General features: G+C 52.5%; 1 protein-coding gene across 2 annotated transcripts in view; it reads right to left on the bottom strand.

Annotated features, from left to right (window-relative positions):
- Positions 1–19,612, bottom strand: part of Zcchc24 (zinc finger CCHC-type containing 24) — a 53,519-nt gene extending 33,907 nt beyond the window's left edge. For both annotated transcript variants that reach the window (XR_013434807.1, XM_013358879.3), the window contains exons 1-2: positions 19,159–19,612; positions 7,722–7,922 (exon numbers count right to left, since the gene is read on the bottom strand). Coding sequence is in view for 1 of the 2 variants with exons in the window: in XM_013358879.3 (XP_013214333.1) it covers positions 7,722–7,922; positions 19,159–19,404 (447 nt within the window). In the remaining variant the exon portion in view is untranslated. The remainder of the gene's footprint in view (positions 1–7,721; positions 7,923–19,158) is intronic.
- Between the last annotated feature and the right edge of the window lie 291 nt (positions 19,613–19,903).

Below are 19,903 nucleotides of genomic sequence, written 5' to 3'. Positions count from 1 at the left end.
AATACAAATGGAAACGTTTCTGTGGAACCCCAAAAGTATCAGGGGCTTGGGCACTTGTCCCTCCTGTTCCTCCTGGAGAAACCACCCTGGCAGGGCCTACCCAGGAACATTTTCACAGTCTCCATTACGTTTGATATTCCCTTGATTTTTCTGGATTTGCACTTTATGGTCCTTCTTCAACAACAGAACGCCAGCTCAGAGTGGGGACCTGTCCTCTTTTGTTTACTGAGGTATCCACAAATGCCACCCTGCAACCTCTGCGCTCCCTGTCTTGGACCTGGTCTGACCATCTCCTATCCCTGCTCATGGCTGGTTTCCGCAGCAGCCTTCTCCCTTCCAGCCCGGCCTCCCACGGCCACTATCACGATCCTTCAAAATGCTAATGCCAGCCTGTCACCGAAAACCCTTGGATGGCTTCTCCCTGCCCTCCAGGTTCAGTCCAAGTTTGTGCAGCCTGGCACGCAGGCCCTTCACCACCTGCTCCAACCACACCTTCCGCTCCCCCCTCGGGAGTGCCAGCCCTGGCCAACGGCTGGCGCTGCCCAGAAAGCATATTCCAGTTATTGACAGCCTGGCCTGGAAGCCTGCCCCACCCCAGGCCCCGCCTCCTCCTCTCCGAGGCCTCCCCGAAGCCTAGGCAGAGCTGGATTCTCACTCGGCAAACCTCTGTGGCAGCCCTGGTCACCCAGAATGGCCAGCGCTGCTCTGTGTGTCTCCCTGAGGACAAGGTCAGGCCTTATCCAGCGAAGGTTTGGCACCCAGCAGGTGCCCAGGAAGGGCTGCAATTCAAAGCCCCCGCTGCAAAGTCATACCACATAGGCAAGTGCAGTGGGCTCAAAGAAGGACACTGAAACTTAGGTCCTTGTGGTCCTGCCCCATCGGTGTGCAGAAGCCAAGGCAAGACACCCAGGTGACCCTGCAGGCAGCCAGCAGATGACAACCGTGCCTCCCTGCCGTCGATGCATGTCTGCTGCCACCCGAGCCACACCTGACCTCCCTGACTCCAAGAGGGCAGAAGGCGCCCTGATGCTGGCCCATTATGGGGCACAGAGACTGGGTGAGACCAGGCAGGTCTGGCATCTGTCTGCAGGGTCCTCGACCCTCTTTATTCCCAGCAGCTCATTTTTTGAAGAAAATTTCTTTTGAAGAACCCCAAACTTTCTGGGAATGACAGTGGAGATGGAAGTCTGAACGCAAAGGGTGACTGCAGGGTGTAAGTGGCAAAGATTGGGCTTTGGGATCAGCAGGAGCTGAGCCCCAGCCTCAGCCTTGAGACTCACCTGCTGTGTGACCTTGGGGCAAGTCACGTCTCTGGGCCTCAGTTTTACCCAGTGGCATTTGGGGATCTCTAGCATGTACCTGAGAGGGTTTTTGAGGGTACTGACAGAGTTAATGCATATAACATGCTAAACTCGGTGATGAACTCGTTCAGAAGCTTTTACTATCAGCTCTAGGCAAGTGGCTGGCACACCTTGTGGGGAAGGCAGAGCTTGTGTTTTTAAGCACCACGTGGTGGACACTCTTGTCTCCTGAGACTCCTTGGGTCAGTGCTGACATTAGCTAGAGATGGAACGCTGGTCTCTCCTCCCATGAGGAGAGAATTTCCTTCAGACACATTTAGAATTGGTCTCCAGCACCTTCCACCTCTGCTTTAGGGGCTCCCTGTCTTCCTGATGTGCCCAGTCCCCATCACACTGGCCTTAGGAACGGGTGAGGCCTATTCGTCAGATAAGTGGAGTTCTGAACACCTTTACCCTGATCTTAAGGTTGGAAAAGAATCAACTCATAGGCCACAAGTCCCGGCTCCTGGACTCCACTAGTGTGGCCGCTGCAGCCAGGGCTTGGGCTTCACCTTCTCTGCTGCCTCCCTCGGATCCCTGGGCTCATGGGCAGACTCAGGACTGACTAGGGGGAGGTGAAGTCCAGCCCAGTTGGATGACTGAGGATTCTAAAAACTTTTGAATCATTTAAAAATCATTCCACAGAAGAGAAGATCTGATGGAGCAGAAAGAAAATTTAAAGAAATAATAGCTGAAATTTTTCCAAATCTAATTTTAAAAAAAGAAAAAAACTTTAACCAACACATCCACGCAGCTCGACAAAATCTAAATAGGGTAAACAGAGATGCCTACACACAGACTCAGCATAGTGAGATGGCTGAAAAGTCCAAAGACACTGGAGAGCAGAGCTACGTAGGAATTATATGTTTATATGTCACTCTTGTAAGTTAAGATGATAAGATAAGCCCTACAGTGACCTAGAAAAAATGACTAAAACTATCATGAAAAATTAAAGAAATTAAAATATTACATTAGAAAATTAGTGCCAAAGAAAGCAATAAGAGAGAAATAGAGAAACAAAAACATGAGTGACTTAGGAAATAAAAAGTAAAATGCCAGGCAGAAATCCAACTGCCTCTATCATAGCATTAAATATGAATGGATTAAAGAATCCAATCAAAAGGCAGGGATCCTCAGATTGTGAAACAGAGCCCCTTTAAAGTTAGAAGTTCTGTATTGTTTTAGCTCCTGAACTTCCTTGTGCTGAGAATGGAAATAGAAAACTACCTGACCCAGGTGGGCACCAAGGAAACTGCAGTCCTGTGAGCTCTCTGGCTAGCACAGCCTAGCTAAGTCTACATATGTGTATCTCTTGGGTTTTGTTTCTACAAATGATAACCACTTCTATAAGACAAGAAAAACAATCTAACTGTTTCTCTCCAGTTTGATCAACTGCATTAAATTCATTTTTCCTTTTTGCATCTTTTGCTTATTTTGTAGCTAGGGACGTGGGTTGGGGGAGCTGAATCCAGCCAGCTGGAATGCAGGCAGTTTCCCGGCTTGCCTGCCAGTAACAACTGGATAACAAAAAGCAATTGCTATATGGTGTCCCCAGGAAACACACTTTAGATTCAAACACAGCTACAAATTAGAAGTAAAAGAATAGGAAAAGCCAGTAGCAACATTGAAAACTGGGAATTTGCTATCAGAAAAAGTAAACTTTAACAAAAAAAAATATTACTGGAGATATAAAAGGATATTTTAGAATGATAAAGGATCAATCTATCAGGAGACAAAACAATTAGAAACATACATGCACCTAAGAACAAAGCACCAAATATACATGAAGCAAAAAAAAAGTAGCATTAAAAAAAAGCAGATACTTCAAAAATAATAGCTGAAGACTTCAATATTCCCACTGAAAATAATGGACAGAATGGGGCAGAATATCAACAAGGCAAAAGGAGACAGATGCATCACTCTAAGCCACCCAGTCTCTACAGACACCCTCAGAACACTCCACCCAGCAACAGAATGCATTCTTCCCAAGTGCACATAGAACAGCCTCCAGGACAGCCCACACAATCAGCAAACCACAATCAGTTTAGAAGGGATAAATAATTCAAACTTTCTCTTACCACAATGGAATAAAGTTAGAAATCATTAAAAGATATTTGGAAAATTCACAAACAACCCACTCCTCAACAACAGTGGGTCAAGAGGAAACACATGAAGAAGAAGAAGATACTCTGTGATAAACGAAAATAAAGACACAACAGACTAAAACTTATGGGATGCAGTTTTGTGGGAAATTCCTGGCTGCAAACATCTTAACTGAAAAGGGAAGGTTACAAGATCAGTAACCTAATCGTCTACCTCAAGAAATAGAAAAAGAACAAACTATACCCAAAGCAAGATCATGGGAGGAAATTATAAAGGTCAGAGTGGAGAATCAAGCAAGGACTTGAAGAGATATTTGCAAACCCATATTCACAATAGCCCCAAAGTAGAAGTATCCCCATTGATGAATGGGTGACAGACAAATGTGGTATATCCATCCAATGAAATATTATTCAGCCTTAAAAATAAAGGAAATTCAATAAAGGTATTGTGTCCAACTACAACTAAAACAAAAAATAAAAAATAAAATAAAGGAAATTCTGACACCTGCTAAGATGTGGATACACCACGGAGACATTATGCTAAGTGAAATGAGCCCTGAAGACAAATATGGTATGATTCCACTTCTATGAGGCATCTAGAGAAGTCAAACTCAGAGACAGAAAGTGAAATAGTGATCACCAGGAGGGGAGAGGGGAAAAGGGGGGGGTGATTAAGGGGCTCAGAGTCAGTTTTACAAGATTAAAAAAAAAAAAAGTTCTGTGAATGACAGTCGTGATGTTTGCACAACACTGTGAATGTATTTAACACACTTAAAAATGGTTAGGATGATATATTTTATGTTATGTGTATTTTACCACAATGTTTTAAAAGGTGAGGGTGGAATTCAGCATTAAAAGAGAATAAAATCATGACATTTGCAGGGAAATGGATGGAGTTGGAGAATATAATGCTAAGTGAAGTTAGCCAGTCCCCCACCAAAAAAAAAAAAAAAATGCTGAATGTCTTCTCTGATTTAAGGATACTGATTCATAATGGGGTTGCAGGGGGTGGTGGGTCATGGGAGGAATGAACTTTAGATAGATAGGGAAAGGGGGAGGGGGCACAGGGGTAGGAAAAGACGGTGGAATGAGATGGACATAATTACCCCAAGTACATGTGTGAAGACATGAATGTGTGACTCCACTTTGTGTATAACCAAAGATATGAAAAATTGTGCTCTATATGGGTAATATGAATTGTAATGCCTTCTGCTGTCATACGTAACAAATTAAAATTTAAAAAAATTAAAAAACAAAAAGATTAGGGTGGAAAGCAATGAAACAGAGAACAGAAAAACAACAGAGAAAATCAACTAAATCAAAAGTTAGTTCTTGGAAAAGTTCAACAAAATTGGCAAACCTTTAGTTAGTTAGATCAGTCCAAGAAAAGAGAGAAAACTCAAATTACAAGAATCAGAAATGGAAGCAGGCGACGTTATTATTGACCTTACAGAAATAAAAAGGATTATAAGAGAACACCAGGAACAATGGTAAGCCAATAAATTAGATAAGTTAGATGAAACAGGCAAAATCCTAGAAAAACACAAACTGTAGTAACTGAATCAAGAAGGAATACACACTCAGAACAGATCCAGAACAAGAGATGGAACTAGTCGTCAAAGATCTCCCCACAAAAGGAAAGCCCAGGCTCAGATGGCTTCAGAGGTGAATTCTACCAGACCTCGAAAGGAGAATTAATGATCACTCTCCTCAGTCTCATCCAGAGACTAGAACATGATAGAACACTTCCCAAATCACAGAAACGGGCACACGTGACAAGGATGAACCTGGAGAATGTCATGCTCAGTGAAGAAGGCCAGTCACCAGATGCACGTTATTATACCACTCCATTTCTCTAGAGGGAGAGAAAGGAGGTGAGCCGATGCGGTGGGGATGGACCATCAGGAGAGGATTCCTCACGAGTATGAAGCTCTTTTTCTGAGTTGAAAAACAGATTCTGAGACTGATGGTCATGGTTTATACAACCCTGAGTGCATTAAAAATCACTGAACTATGCATCTCAAATGGGTAAATTATATGGTGAATGGATTCTGTCTCATTAAGGCTATTACCGAAAAAAAGAACATTCTAGAATCTTTTTCATATTATTTATGTCAAACTCATACAATCATTCATTTGAGACACAGGCTTCCTTCCATGGCTTATAAAAGACTTGTAAACCCATTCCCTTCCTTCAGGAGCACTTGTGCTGAGCTCCTGCTGGGTGAAGTGTCTTGGGTGGGTGTCAGACAGCAGGGGGTACAGGGACGAATTTAGCCCAATGCCAACCCTCTAGCTTGTGGTCAGGTGAGGTGGCGTGGACAGAGTCCAATCAAACCCAGCCTTGCCAAACTACCTAGTACCTTGCAAGATAGGTACACTTTTCAAGGTAACCCAAAGAAGAAATAAATTATTCTAGCCAGCATTTATTTAGTGCTTCCTGTATACAGGGCACCATGCTAGGCATTTCCTTGCATCCTCAAGCACTTGTGTGGGAGAGTGTTCCCACTAGTCCCATTGGACAGGGGACGAGAGGAAGACTGCGAACCTCTGTCATTCCACTCCTTGTGAAATGGGTAGGGGATCCCTGGGCCTTCAGGGTCCCGGGCAGAATCAGGTTTGGGATGGGTCAGGAAAAGGTCTCAGCCAGCTCAAGAAAGAGACTGAGGCTCCATAGACAGGGAGACTCAGCTTGGAGTGGCATGGGTGTTCAGGGAGGCAGGACACAGAGGCCCCACGAGCAGAGTCCTCATACCTGTCCTACCCCTTCTACAATGCTTCATCTCTTGGAGACTCAGCTGTGAAATGGGACCACTACTCCTACTTCTGACATTGAATTAAGAGATAATGATCCATATACAGGAAGAACCAGCATTAGCACGGGGCTGGGAAGGGAAGGACCCTCTGCCCCAGCTTTTAAAAGACACTGGCTTGCCCAGGTGAAAATCCAGCTACTCCACTGAGTAGCTCAAAGATCACAGTGCATGAGTTCCTTACCTGCCCCTTTGCCCCCCATCTACCTAGAGAACCCTGACAGTGGGGGTCAATCTCTGCAGGGAGCTCCTCATGCCAAGGGCCTCTTGCTTACTGCATCTGTTCAGAGACAGGGCCCAGAGGCGGGGTACCAGGTCTTGAGGTGGGCCCTGTGGGCCAGCTCCCACTGTGAGGGGTCCAGGTCAGGGGACCCCATCATCTGGGGATCTTACCCAGGGAGGTCTGGGTGGGTCAGGGACTCATGGGTTTTAGCAAGCCCCAGGAAATACTGGTGCTGTGGTCCGTGGGCTGCACTCTGAGAAGCCAGGACCCGAAGCCTGGGATGGCCGTTCCTGAGAAGAGCTTGGTGTGTGTGACAGCAACAAGCACAGATCAGCCTCCTGTGGCTCTGGACTCAGTCCTACACGGCCACAGTTGACTCCCCAAATCTGGAAGGTAATACTATGTGGACCTTCCGAGTCTCCAGGACTCCATTTCTACTACATTTATCAAATCTAACTAGCATCGCAGTATAAAATAATTGGAAAATATGAAAAAAAACAGGGGGAAAAATCAGCAATAATCTCATACCGTCTTTTAAAAGACAGCTGCTGACTGCTTCCCCCAGGATCCCAAAGCCACGTCTATGGAAGAGTTTGGGATCTGCCCCAGAGGTCCCACTTCATCTCGGCGAAGCACTGGGTAAGGCGGGGGGCACTCCCCAGCACCCTCCATGTCCTGGCCCCCATGTACCCCAAGAGAGATGCCCAATCCCTTGGTGCCTGAGCCTTCCCGGACCTGTCTGGGGAATGGAGAGTGGGGTAGGACCCCCTTCCCTCATCTCTGCAGGCTGAGGAGGCAGAGGTGGGGTCCGAGGAGGGGGCGCACATCTGGCTTCCTGGCCGGGAGCCCACATTCCTTCTGAGTGAGTGTGAGCAGATGGGGCCTCCAGAGAGCTATGAGGAGGCCGTTGGCCCCGTCCTGCCCCACCGTACGGGGACCCACCCCGCAGGAGCTGGTGGAGACAAAAAGGCGCAAAACCTCATTTGGGGGCCCAGTTGGGGTCCAGGATCCCCCACTCATTTCCACCCAGCTAGTTAGGCCCAAGCTGGGCCTCTGTTGCATCCACACCAGCAGCCTTGTCTCAGCAAGAGCAGGGGGGACAAAATGGTGGTGACCAGAGGGCCAGGGGGCCACTCTCTGAGGGGAGGGCTCCTGGGGAGGCCACGGTGCCTGCCCACAAGCCAGCGTTGCCCCAGGTCAGCAAGGGAGCCTGCCAGCCCTCCCCGAGTCAGGGCTGCCTTACCTGGGGGCAGTCCTTGATGTAGTGTCCTTTGTTGAAGCACAGGTGGCACAAGTAGTTAGGCGGGGGCCGCTTGCTGGGCTTGCGGGCCTCGGAGGTGAGGGTCAGGTCCGAGAAGTGCTCAGTGAGGGAGCTGAGGCCGTCGGCGATGTTGTTGAGGGAGCCGTAGGGCGAGGCGCTCTTGTAGGCGCTACTGCTCAGGGCCTGCGGAGGACAGAGGCGTGGGTCGCGGAGGTAGCCGGGAGGAGGTTTCACACACACACACACACACACACACACACACACACACACACACACATGGGCTTATGCAGAGCCTTCAGCTGCCCCAGGGCTCTGGCCCCCCCCCCCCACCCGAGTCCAGATCCCGAATTGTGTGTCCTAAGACGAGCCAGTGATCCCCCGTGGGGCGACGGTGGCTCTGCTACACAATGGGCCCAACCAATGACAGCAATCTCCCAGGGTTTCTACAAGGCTAACATGAGGTCAGAAATGTTTGACCTCACGCCAGGCACTTAGGAACCACTCAGTACACAGGGATGACCACAGTGACTGTGATTATCATTATTACAATCAATTCTCCCTTACGCACCGCCACAAGGTAGGAAGGTGGTGTGGAAAGCAACCTGGTAGATTTGGGGGTTCTGCCACTGGCTGGCAGTGGAACTTTGGCTGGGTCATGCTGACTCAGTTTCCCCATCTTGTAAGGAAGAGGCATGGCAGCCGACAGACAGCGCCGTTTCCATTTTACAGGGGTTCGAGCCCCACTTGGCCTCCTGTGGCCAGAAGCCTTTAGTCTGTGTCTGGGAGCTCGGCCAGGCTCAGGCCACCTCTCAGAGAGCCCCAGGAGGGAAGCGGCCCACCTCTCCCACCCCCAGAAGACAGGAACCAGACCTGCCACTGAGCTTCAAAGCAGAGGCGGCCAGGCCCCTCCTGGTGTATACAGCCTCTATTTATAGGAGTCCCAGGCTCCGGGCGGCCTGGCACACAGGAATTTAGAGAAGGTGGGGCCCTGCGGTGAGGCTGGCACGGATCGGCCATGGGTCCCCTTGCCTACAGAATGGCCAAGGCTAGAAAGAGGGAGATTCTACAGGTGGCCCGAAGACCAACCCTGGCATGGGGCTAGGCACCCCTTGGCTCCAACACAGGTGCCCAGGAACTTGCAAGGGTAAGCTGTGATCCTGGGAGCCTTGGATCTGATGGGGGGAAGAGCACTTGTCCTTGGGAGTCTTCAAGCTGATGGGGAAGCAGGGACCCTGGAAGGAAGAGCCTAGAGCTCCCTGACAAAGAAGGACACATCGCAGCCCAGGGTGGGGACGGTCCTTTTTGTGCCCCCCTCAGTGTAGGAGGGGGAAGGAGGAGAGTTGAGAGTTGTGCTGAGGGCCGCACCCTCCTCTGTCCCCCATCCCCAGTACAGCTCCTCACCCATTCATCTCACTCCCTACAGTGTCCATCTTTAGAGGTCTGTTTCTCCCCTCTTAGAAGACAAAACCCCCATCAACTGGGTGCCACTATTGATCTTGGTCCCTCAGGACACTATGCTGTGTGACTGTGGGACAACCCTTGCCCTCTCTGAACCTCTGTCCCTTTTATAAAGTTTTGCATCAGATCCTGGCACATAGAAGGAAAGACACAGACGCCATACCTGGAGCAGCCCTGGCCCTCACATAACCATCTTAAAGTGACTGGAAAACAGAACTCAATGGGTCCTGACACCCCAACTCTGCTCTACCACTGCCTGGTCCATCAGGACAGCCAGGACAGCAGACAATGCCACACCAGCCAGCATTTTCCGGAGTGCCTCTTCCTTTTTCAGATGAGCCTAAAATGGAGTGATCCACCCCAGGGACAGAGGGCCCCCTCTCTGTAGAAGCCCAGTAGGAGATCCCCTTGCAGGGTGCAGGGAGGGCTCAGATGGATTTCAGACTCCATCGTGGTGACATGCCAAACGCTCACCACTCTAGCACTGGAAACACCACACACATTCAGATAACTGGTCTCACCAACACCCTGTGAGTCACTGACCCCATTATACAGATTAAATGAGTGAGTTCAAACTTGTATTGGATAGCCTGGGAAACCTGTAACACAAACAGTTCTCTGGACCCCATGTCAGACCCACCAAAGCAGCCACTTGGCAGGGGAGGGCCCAGAATCTGCATGTTTCCCTGTGTGGCAAGATACACATGACCAAAGTCACCATTTTAAAGTGCACAGTTCAGTCGCACGAAGAGCCTTTACACTGTTGTGCAACCGTGGCCACCGTCCACCTCCAGAACATTTCCATCTTCCCAAACTGAAACTCTGCACCCGGCAGACTTTAACTCCCTGCTCTCCCCTCCCCCAGCCTAAATCTGCATTTCCCCCCAGCTCCCCAAGCTATTCTGGTGCCAGCAGCCAGGTCCAGCCCTCGGGAGCCTGGACTTCTCCACCTTCAGGCCTCTCCTTATCTTCTCTCCAAGGCTCTCTGCAGACCCCCACCCCCACCCCCAATCAGCCAGATGGAGCCCAGCATGGTCCCAGCCCCTTAGAGAAAAGTTCATCCAAACAAGAAACTTGAGGCTCCAAATGGTGTGACTCACCCTCATGGCTGGGAAGTGCAATTTCACAAATAACAACCCTCTTATTTTCCTTTTTCTTTCTTTTTCTTTTTTCTTTTTTTTTTTTTCCTGGAGAAGATTTAAGCAAGTCCACAGGAATCAGATCTGTTTGGGCAGGGAACTGTCAAGAGGAAGGGGACGTTCGGTGGATGTCCAAAAGTGCACTAATTACACCCTGGAAAAAAGTCCTGTCCCCACCTCGTGGCCATGCTCCCCTGCTCACAGTGGCCCCTCGGGCATCCCGGGCAGCCAGAGGCCTCGGAGCAGGCTGCCCTGCCTGGCAGCTCAACCCTCCACCCACCCCACCGTAGGGTCACAGCTTCACCCCTACCCAGAGACTGCTCCACAGGCAGAGAAGGGAGGTCCTCTCGGCCCCCCGACCTCCAGTGTCCTCTAGTCTATCCCCAGGGACTGTGCAGCTCTCTGTCCCTAGCCCAAGTCAAGACAAACACCACCTATAAGCTGAAAGGATAGAGTGCTCAGCCGACCTGACTTCATTCCCATGTTACAGATGGAGAAACTGAGGCCCAGAGAGGCAGCAGAGGGAGGCAGACCCAGCCATACAGGGCAGGGAGGGCCGCCTGCCCAGCCAGTGCAGGGCGGGCGGGGCAGCGGGTGGTTTCCTCTCCAAAGCCCTGCTTGAGCTCAGGCCATGGAGGTGAAAGGCAAGTCCTGGCTGTTTCCCGGCCTGCAGGGACTGGACAGAGCAGAGGTCAGGGCCTGGCCTCTTGGGTTTCCCATCTGCAAAACATAAAATGGAGCAGCAGGAAGGAGGGCACATTGGACTGTCCCTACGGTCCTGAGATCTTTGGATACAAACAGCAGGTCCTGAGGGATGCCCCAGAGTGCAACATGCTGAAGGCACCCATCCTGCCATCTGCAGGTGGTCGACAAAGCGGGCACAGAAGCCTCCATCAGTCGATCCCACCTCTGCAACGGCCAACTGGCCCTGTCAGGGTCCCCACAGGACAACTCTGCTTTTCTCCCTGTGGCTCTGCACACGCTGCCGCTTCCCACCCCTCCCCTTGATTCAGGCCTCAGGCTCCAGGAACAGGGTGCAAATGAGGCCCTGCTGCCCGTGTGCTGCTGTTCTCCTCCAGGGACCTCCCTAGGCCCTCAACTCTGTCCTGACTCTGCCTGCAATTGACTCCAAGGCTCTGATCTCCTGTCTCCTCATGTCCCACAAAGCTGGATGTCCCCGAAGGCAAGATTCTGTGTCTTCTGCACCCCAGGGAGCAGAGGAGTTTTGCTGCTTCTTACACCTGTGACTGTCCTGGGTGCAGCAGAGTCCAAGGTGGGGAAGGGCCCGAGAGCCCCGCTGGCCTGGTGAGGTCACACCTTGAAGGCTTTAGGCTGGGCCTCAGAGTTTTCGTGAACTGGTTGGGCTGCTCTGGGCACTGCTGGACCTCAGCCCCACATGATCAGCCCCACATGCTGGGTGGAAGCTTCCAGGATGTTGCCAGCCTCTGAAATGAGGCCACATCTCCTTCCTCCCTGGGTCAGTGACCCCATCAGCCAACAGCAGAAAGCCTGGGGACCTTACATCATATATGGGGGACTGAGTATCACACTCCTGCCTGTGTGACTGATGGGGAAGATCGGATGGGATGACGCTACTTGTACAGAGTGTGAGTACTTAATTAGATCTTTTCCTTCATTTCCCTTTGCCTTGCAAGAACACATTTAGGTGAGCAAGATTGGTTTTATTGTACAGAGCTGGAAACTGAGACTCAGAAAGGCTGAGTAACTTGCCCAAGGTAACACAGCCAATAGGTGTTGGCCTATGATATTTCAGCTTCCATGCAGCCTCCGAGGCTTGGCTTTCCCTACAGGAAGGGGAGCCAGAGGAAAATGCCAGGTGTGACATCATATGCTAAGCCCCTTGGCCCTAGCAAGATGAGACACCAGCTTTTCTGGGCTGCCTGAGAGTTTTGGACCCCAGAGATGGTGGCTGCCCTGTGGAATATGGAGCACAGAGGCAGAGATTTCCAGGGCTGACTCCAGGCCTCACCAGAGCGTGCCTGCCAAGCTGGGGTTGTACCCCAGGGACAGAGGGAGGGCACCGTGGAAGGCGAGGGCAGGCAGGAGCTGACAGAGGTGGGAGGAGGACTCTGAGTGCAACCCAGAGGAAAGAGAGCTGCACAGAGATGGGACGAGAGACAGGCAGGGACAGTGGGGACAGCAGGCAGAGCTGGGGAGCAGCATGCAGGAAGGCGAGGGCGAGCCCTGCAGTGCCCAGGGCCTGGATGTGGGCAGGACGGTGCCGAAGAGCCGGGCAGAAGCAAAGCTGAGTTGCCCCCCTCGCAGGAGGCTCCTCTGACAGCAGACCACTGCTCTCTTACTCCCCCGAACCACCCCACGCCCCTCACCGTGGCGGCACACACCCATGCTCCTGCTTCAGACAAGACATCATTCATTTCACAAATGACTCACCCCTTCTCCCTAGGGGACCTGCATTTCTTCTATCCCTAGGGGCCCGTCTGGAGTCAAGCAAGGGCACAGGACACACCCACAGGTGGCCATGGGCTGGCCTCAGGGACCGGAGACAGCCCTGGGCCCAAAGGAAAACCACAGCCCGAATGAGGGTTTCCCAGCCTTTGAAAAGAGGCCACACTCAGCCCCAGCCCCAGCCCTTCAGTTTCCAAGATCTAAAGCTGACCTGAGGGTCAGGAGGGGGCAGGGCTGGCCACGGCCACCTCCTGGAGGCCCACTCACCCAGCACATGTAAGCACGGCTCCCTGGGCACTGCCAGTGCCCATGAGAAGATTCTGACCTAATCAACACGGACAAGCTCTTTCTGATGAGAGAAGTGGGCAGAGAGAAATGGGGACAGGACCAGGAACAGGGGAGCAGACAGCGGCAGCAGGACAAAGCAGAAAGGACTCAGGGGACGCTCTCTTCCCTGCCTTGGTTCCCCCGGCCCCCATCAGGGTCACCATGCACCTGACAGGTACTTGTATTTCACGACTCTTCTGACCTCTGCCCTGGGGACCAGGTGCCTCTCATTTCTATTCATATTTGTCAAGTGAAAGCACAAAGCATGAATAAGAATCCCAGGACTGGAAAGGGTCCCAATATTTACCCAGTCCCAGGCATCATTGAGGTTTGCAGCCTCTATAGCAGGGGCCCTGGAACTGGGATCCATGAGGATGTCCATCTGAAATCACTCATGAATCCGCATGAATACGCATGCACATATGCTGGTGCTCTGTGCCCTGTGCTGACAACAGGGACTTCAGCTGTCTTCAGATTCTCAACGAAGTCCATCCCAAACAAGGTCAGGACTCTCAGTCATCTGTGCCTCTGCTGGGACACCTCTGGGGCAGGACTTCACTCTCTCCAAAGTCAGCTCATTCCAATTAATCAAACTATTCAACAAACATTTCCTACTTGAAATGAAATAAGAAGCTAAGAGATTAAGGAGAGCATTCACATAGTCAAGACTGAACATGGAGCAGGGGAGAGGCTTCAAGTCCTCTCTTCACCCACCCACCCATCCATAGTACCGGTACTCACTGAGCATCAGATACTAGAACTGCTAAGTGGAAAAAGACAAGATTCCCGATCTCAGAGTGCTGACAATCTAGCTATTGAGATAGATACACCTGTTGCCTACTGCACCACAAGACCAGCTGTTAAGACATGCTGTGTTAGAAGAAATATCTACAACTCACCTGTCCCCAGACCATAGCAACTGGAGGGAGGGCTGCTCCCCACAGCAGCCAGGCAAAGCCTCTTGGAAGAAGGACATCCACTTGTGCCATAAGAAGTATATTGGAGGGCTGGGGCTGGGGCTCAGTGGTAGAGTACTTGCCTAGCACGTGTGAGGCCCTGGGTTTGATTCTCAGCACCACATATAAATAAATAAAATAAATGTCCATTGACAACCAAAAAAATATTTTAAAAGGAAGAAATATATTGGATCTGTCCACTGGACAAGGGTTGGGGATGACCAGGCTGGCCAGAGGAGGACTGAGTGTGCTTCATCTACACACACAGGGCACAGCAGGTGTCCTGGTCCTAGGCTGGATCCCTGGGTCAGCTGCTGACTTTCTGGATGCATCATTTTTGTTAGTTTTGTGCCTTAGTTTCCCCATCTGGACCACAAGCCTGCCATGCACAGGCTGCGGTACAGGCACAAAAGTACTAGAGGTTCCCTGTGTCCATCTCCTCTGCTTTTCCTAAGCCAGGAAAAAGGACATGGGAAGAAACCCAGCACCCACAACTATGCCCACCACTCCTCAAACCTCAAGGATTCAGGACAAAATGTCAAAGGCACCACAGCTTGACAAGAGACCCTGGTTTCTGCCTGCCCTGCAGGGGAAGGGTAGAGAATGATCTGGATGAGAGCCAACCGGGGGACTGGCTGCAGGCTGAGCCACAGACACAAGTCCTGAATGGAACCCAGAAGAGGTTTGGGTCTGGCTCTGCCACTGGCTTGCTGGGTGATTTGCCAGGCCTCAATTTTGCCTTCTATAAAATGGGAGTTATGAGGAAAGAGACGCCCAGATTAAAGTGCCACCTGAGTACAGACCACCGACAGCACCTGGCTGATTACAAATTACTAATGCTGCCTGCTTTCCTCCCTCCCACCTGACTCAGAAGACCTATGAGGGGTGGCCTCCTTCTTAGCCTGTGCTCGCCCAGTCAAATAAATCTGGTGGAAGGAGGGTCAGACTGCTTTGGCCAACAGACTCCCAACTGCGGGCCTCCTTGTCTGAGTCACTGATCAGCTTCCCAGCTCCTGGCTGGGCTACGATGGCCATTCTTCCTCAGCCCTGGGACTCCCTTCCCACCTATCCCATAGAGACCACAAAGGCTGCTGGGAATCAATCTTAGTCCCTGGAGACCACTCTCAGCCCCTGCCAGGCAAACTTCCACCTTAGGCAGAAGTGTGGCTTCATTTCACATATCCACACTGGTGGCCCTTTGGCTCATCTCCATCCATTGCAGGCACTGGTGACACATTTAAACTCTCGGGAAAAGTGTCAAAGGTAGGACCTTCTAAAGCAGGTCAGTATAGTTGCTCCTCTAAGGTCTCTCAGCTGTGTCTGCAGAACCGTTAAAGGTCCTGGGGTGCCTCATGACTCCCTTGCTGCCATTCCCAAATTTCCCACAGAGGGACCACAGAGGCAAAGAGGGAGGGACCTATGACGCTGAAGAAGATGATGCTAGAACCTGGGAGAGCTCCCAAACTTATGCTCCAGGAAGAGCTTCCTAGTTTGGATCTATGCAATGAGGAAGGAGCTGTCTGGCTCCTTGGAGCGTCTGGAGATGCTGAAGAACACTGGCAGGTGTCTTGTGCCAAAGATGTTCTCTGGTTAAATAGGTATGGAAAATGCTGGGCTGGAGAATGGTTACTGTGTTTTATTCTGTAGGATTTTTCAGGACAGTGCCAGCAGGCATTGTATGAATCCAAGAAAAGACAGCATGGTGTTTTCCAAACAAATTTGATCCCAAATCCCTTCCCCCATCACCCACAAAGTACAGATCGCTTGACAGTAGGGTTATGCTTCCCAGCTACTTCTGTCCCTGGAGGAAAAGGGAAAGAAAAAGACTGTCCTGATAATCCAAACTGAACGGAGAGGGACAGCCATATTGTTCCCGGTGATGGTGGTGGTGGTAGGGGTACAAGAATTAGCCAGGACAGGACCTGGGTATGACTCCAAGGGACTCAAAAGTAATGCTTAACTCTACTTTTTGCAGAACTAGAATCCCACAGTCCCTACACTGCTGTGAATTTAAATTCCAAACAGAACTTGGCAGGGAGGACCCCCATGCAGCCCAACCCCCACTCCTAGGAACTGCCTTCCAGGGCACCTGGAGAGAAAGGAGGGGCTTAGCCAAGGCCAGAGTCACTCTCCAAAGACATACTTGTTGCCACAGATCAGGTTTCTGAAACGGAGGATTCACGGGGCCTGGTGTGTGGACCCAGAGGTCTTTTGAGAAACTGTATGAGGTGCCTGTTCTGCCTTAGGTCACCTGCTGGTACTTGCCCCTACACTTACATGTGAACTCTGCCATCTCCCTTTCTGTTCCCAGGGCCAGAGTGCCACTCAGAACCCTTGGCTTATCTTCAGCTTCCATGGCTGAGGTTCCAGGGGTACAATGGGCCTCTGTGCCCCCATGTCCTCACCCCCCATGCCAGCTGCATTCATGGTGTTTTGCTATTGTGGTGGGAGCAGCCTGGGGGTGGTGCAGGAGGGGGTGGGCTCTTGGCACAGGGGCTGGCGCAGACAGGCTGTGGTCAGCGGTCAGCATGCAAGTCACATCCGCAGGCACTGCCACTAGGCCTGCCAGGCCTTGCACAGAATGGCAACGTTTCTGGGCCCCTAGGTCCCTTCATAGAGTCTCCTCCAGCCCACACAGGACTTGATGCTTCTCTGACTAGCCCCATGGTGGCATTGAGGTGGGGGGTATTTCTTCTTGCCTTCTCAGCCAGTTGCTATTTTGAAGCCATATTAGGTCACCAGCTAAGCCCTGTATGCAGGAAAGGCCTGTCCCCAAAGCACAGCTGGGGCTCTGAGAGGGTTTAAGAGGCGCAGTGGGAGGGGGGGTGAGGACAAGGGAGCCTGAAGCCAAGAGAGCCTTCCGGATCTGCAGGCACAGCCCTCTATCCCATCCAAGGTAGCCACTGGCCTGTGAGCATAAGAGAAGCCCTTCTGGGCTCCCCAGCCCAGCCCCCTGCAGGCACATTCTCCCTCATTTGTACAGGTTTCCAGTCTCAGACACACTACTCTGGGAGACAAGAGGCTAACTTTAACAGACGGGCAATCTGAGACCCAGAGAGGGTCAGGAAGCTCCCTGAAGACAGCCGTGAAAGAATGTCCCACCATTGGCTTTTTATCTGCTCTTCCGCATTGCTGGGCCTCTTCATGGGGAAACTGAGTCACAGAAACAACAGCAGACAGCTCGCACTGAGCTACCACTGGGATCCTGGAGGCCAGAAATTTCCAAGACGAGGCACAACATCCCACTCCTACAGGGGACTCCTAAGGGCCCCAAACTCCCAGGACCACTTAGCAGAGACCCACATGTGGAGAACAAGGCCATCATACAGTGGGAACAAAAGGAGGATAGTAGGGACTGAGAAGGGACCCTGCTTGATCCACAGGTAATGACAATCTTCTCCCTGGATAAGACACTCTTGGGGCACATACCCATCGCCACTACTCACCGCCTGCCATCATGGAACCACCACTCAATCACCTGTTACCATGGCTCCCCACCCAATTCCTCACCATTCACACACACTGTCTCATCTGCCTACTGATCTGTGGCCTCCACTAGCCTGTGCCCACAAGGCCCATGCACCCACACAGAACTGAAAAAATGTTTGGTAAGAGAATCAACAACGGGAAACATCCAGGCACTGAGGAACCACTCCACAGTTTTCTGAAGTCACTGTACCTGAGTCCAGTTCCCTGAGAGGTGGCAAAGTCTCTTATAAGAAAGATCCCCAGCTAAGAGCCATTCCTCCCCCAAAGATAGTGCTTTACTCTCTGGCATACAAATGCCTGGTACCAAAGGGTGCTTTTCCAGACTCATCTCTCTCTCCCATGCTCAGTCTCCCCTCGCCAGTTCTAGTCACACAGGTCCGCAGAGCAATTCAGGAGGTGCTGGCCTTAGGCCAGGATTTTATGTGTCCATGAATCCTCTGGTAAATAACAGCCAAACACATCTATGAAACCAGAAAGGGTGACCCTCTGCCTCCTCCATATACCCTGGCACTCCCTGGCATAAACAGGCCCTCTTCCCCAACCTTCTCAGAACTCTGACTCTCCAGAGAAAGTGAAAGTGACCCTCATGTATGGCCCCCAAACACCTCTGCACCTTTCTTTGCAGACAGCCCTCCACAAGATGGACAACTGAAAGCCAGTGATGGTTGTCTGCAATTCTCAAATAAGGCTGGAGTAAGTGGGGAGTGCATGAGAAGTCCAGCAGGAGAGAGGAGTGGAATCTGGGGAGGCTCTGGAGAAGACCCCTCAAAAGGTTCTAAGAGGTCATGGCTATCTGTGTGTTTATCTAGCTGGGGAAGAGGCACTGCCCGGTAGACTTTGTAACTGAATCCACCAAACAGGCAGACTTTGCGACATAGGCGGCCCAGGTTTCTGGAGAAGGCGCTGGGCAGCTGGAACTGCTCCCCCTATCTAGTCCTCCCCCACTCCCTCTAAGGATTTCCCTTTCATTTCCTTCCAGGCTGGGAGGGCAGAGGACAGCGCAGTCTGCGGGGTCAAGCCCTCAAAAACCACTTCCTATGTGGCTGGGGGAGGGCCGAGCGGCTGAAGGATGGATCTGGAGGGTCCCTGGGTGGGAACAGCAGGAAAAACCCTCTGGGCGAGTCACTGTTCTCCAGGGCGCCCCTCGGGTCGGCAACCTCCGGAGGTCGAGGAGAAAAGATTTTAGGCCTTTCCAAGAGGAGTTCGGAGCAGAATCTGCACTGGGTCTCAGTCCGCGATCGCCAGGAGGGGTATAGGATTGGGCGAGGGAAAGTCACTTGGAAGGGGCTCTCCGCCCTGGCCGCACCCCGGCTGTCTGGAAAGAATCCGGAGACACCCCCCCTGCCCCGCCTCAGCCTGCTTCGAGCAAGGCTCCCAGGCTGGGAGAGGGGGCGGGAGGGCCCTGCCCGGGCCTGAGCGGCTCCCAGCCGTACTCTGACGGGAGGTGACGCGCTCCCGGCGCCCCAGGGACTTCGGGCGGCAAGTTTGGCAAAGCTGAACGAAGTCGAGCCAAACCCGGTCGGGCAATGAGGAGCCGGCCGGGGCCAGGCCAGGAAGAGCCGGGCAGATAGGAAACGGTCTGGCGCAGTGGGGCGGAGGGCGGGAGCGCGCGGGGGCACCCACCTCTCCGCGCTGCAGCTGGAAGAAGCTGTTGAGATAGCTGGAGTGCAGGGGCGAGCCCAGCTGCTCCGGGCGGCCCTTGCCGAAGGCCAGCTCCGGAGGCGCGGCGCCGGCGGGCGGTTCTGGCCTGAAGGCATCGAAGGCACTAGCCTGGTGCGTGTCTTGCAGCGACAGGTAGACCCAGTTGAGCAGCTGGGCCGGCTGGTACACCGAGGCGGCACTCGTGTCGATGGCCGACAGCAGGCTCATTTTGCCGCGGCTGTGCCGGCCCCTCCCCGGCCGCCCGCTCGCGCCCCCCTCCCAGCGGAGGGGCGGGCACCGGGGAGCCTGTGCCCACTGCCAGCCGCCCAAGCCCCGACGGCGATCGCCTCGCGTCCTATGCCCTGCGCCCCGAGCGCTGCCCGCAGCCGCCGCCGCCACCGCCTCCCCCCGACTGCAGCCGGGGCGCGCGCGGGCGGAGGAAGGAGGCAGCGAAAGTTGGGCAGGAAACTTTTGGGCCCGCCCCCTCTCGCCGCCCGCCCCTCCCCGCCCCGCCCGCGATCCGCTATCTGCCTCAGTGCTGACCCCTCCGGCGGCCGCTCCCAGGGTGGGGTCCACAGAGACTCCGCCCCCTCCTGGTCCTCCATTGGCTGTCTCATTGAATATGGGATAGCAGGGTGGGGAGAATGGGGAAAGGAGGCTCAACTACACATGTAGCGCAGCGTAGGCCCCGCCCCTGGACGGCCCCCTCGCACGCCCTCCGCCCCCA

The sequence above is a fragment of the Ictidomys tridecemlineatus genome, chromosome 1, assembly GCF_052094955.1.
Source record: "Ictidomys tridecemlineatus isolate mIctTri1 chromosome 1, mIctTri1.hap1, whole genome shotgun sequence".
Taxonomy (NCBI): domain Eukaryota; kingdom Metazoa; phylum Chordata; class Mammalia; order Rodentia; family Sciuridae; genus Ictidomys; species Ictidomys tridecemlineatus.
The sequence above is the reverse complement of the archived record's forward strand: the minus strand, read 5'-3'. Positions and strand labels throughout refer to the sequence as shown.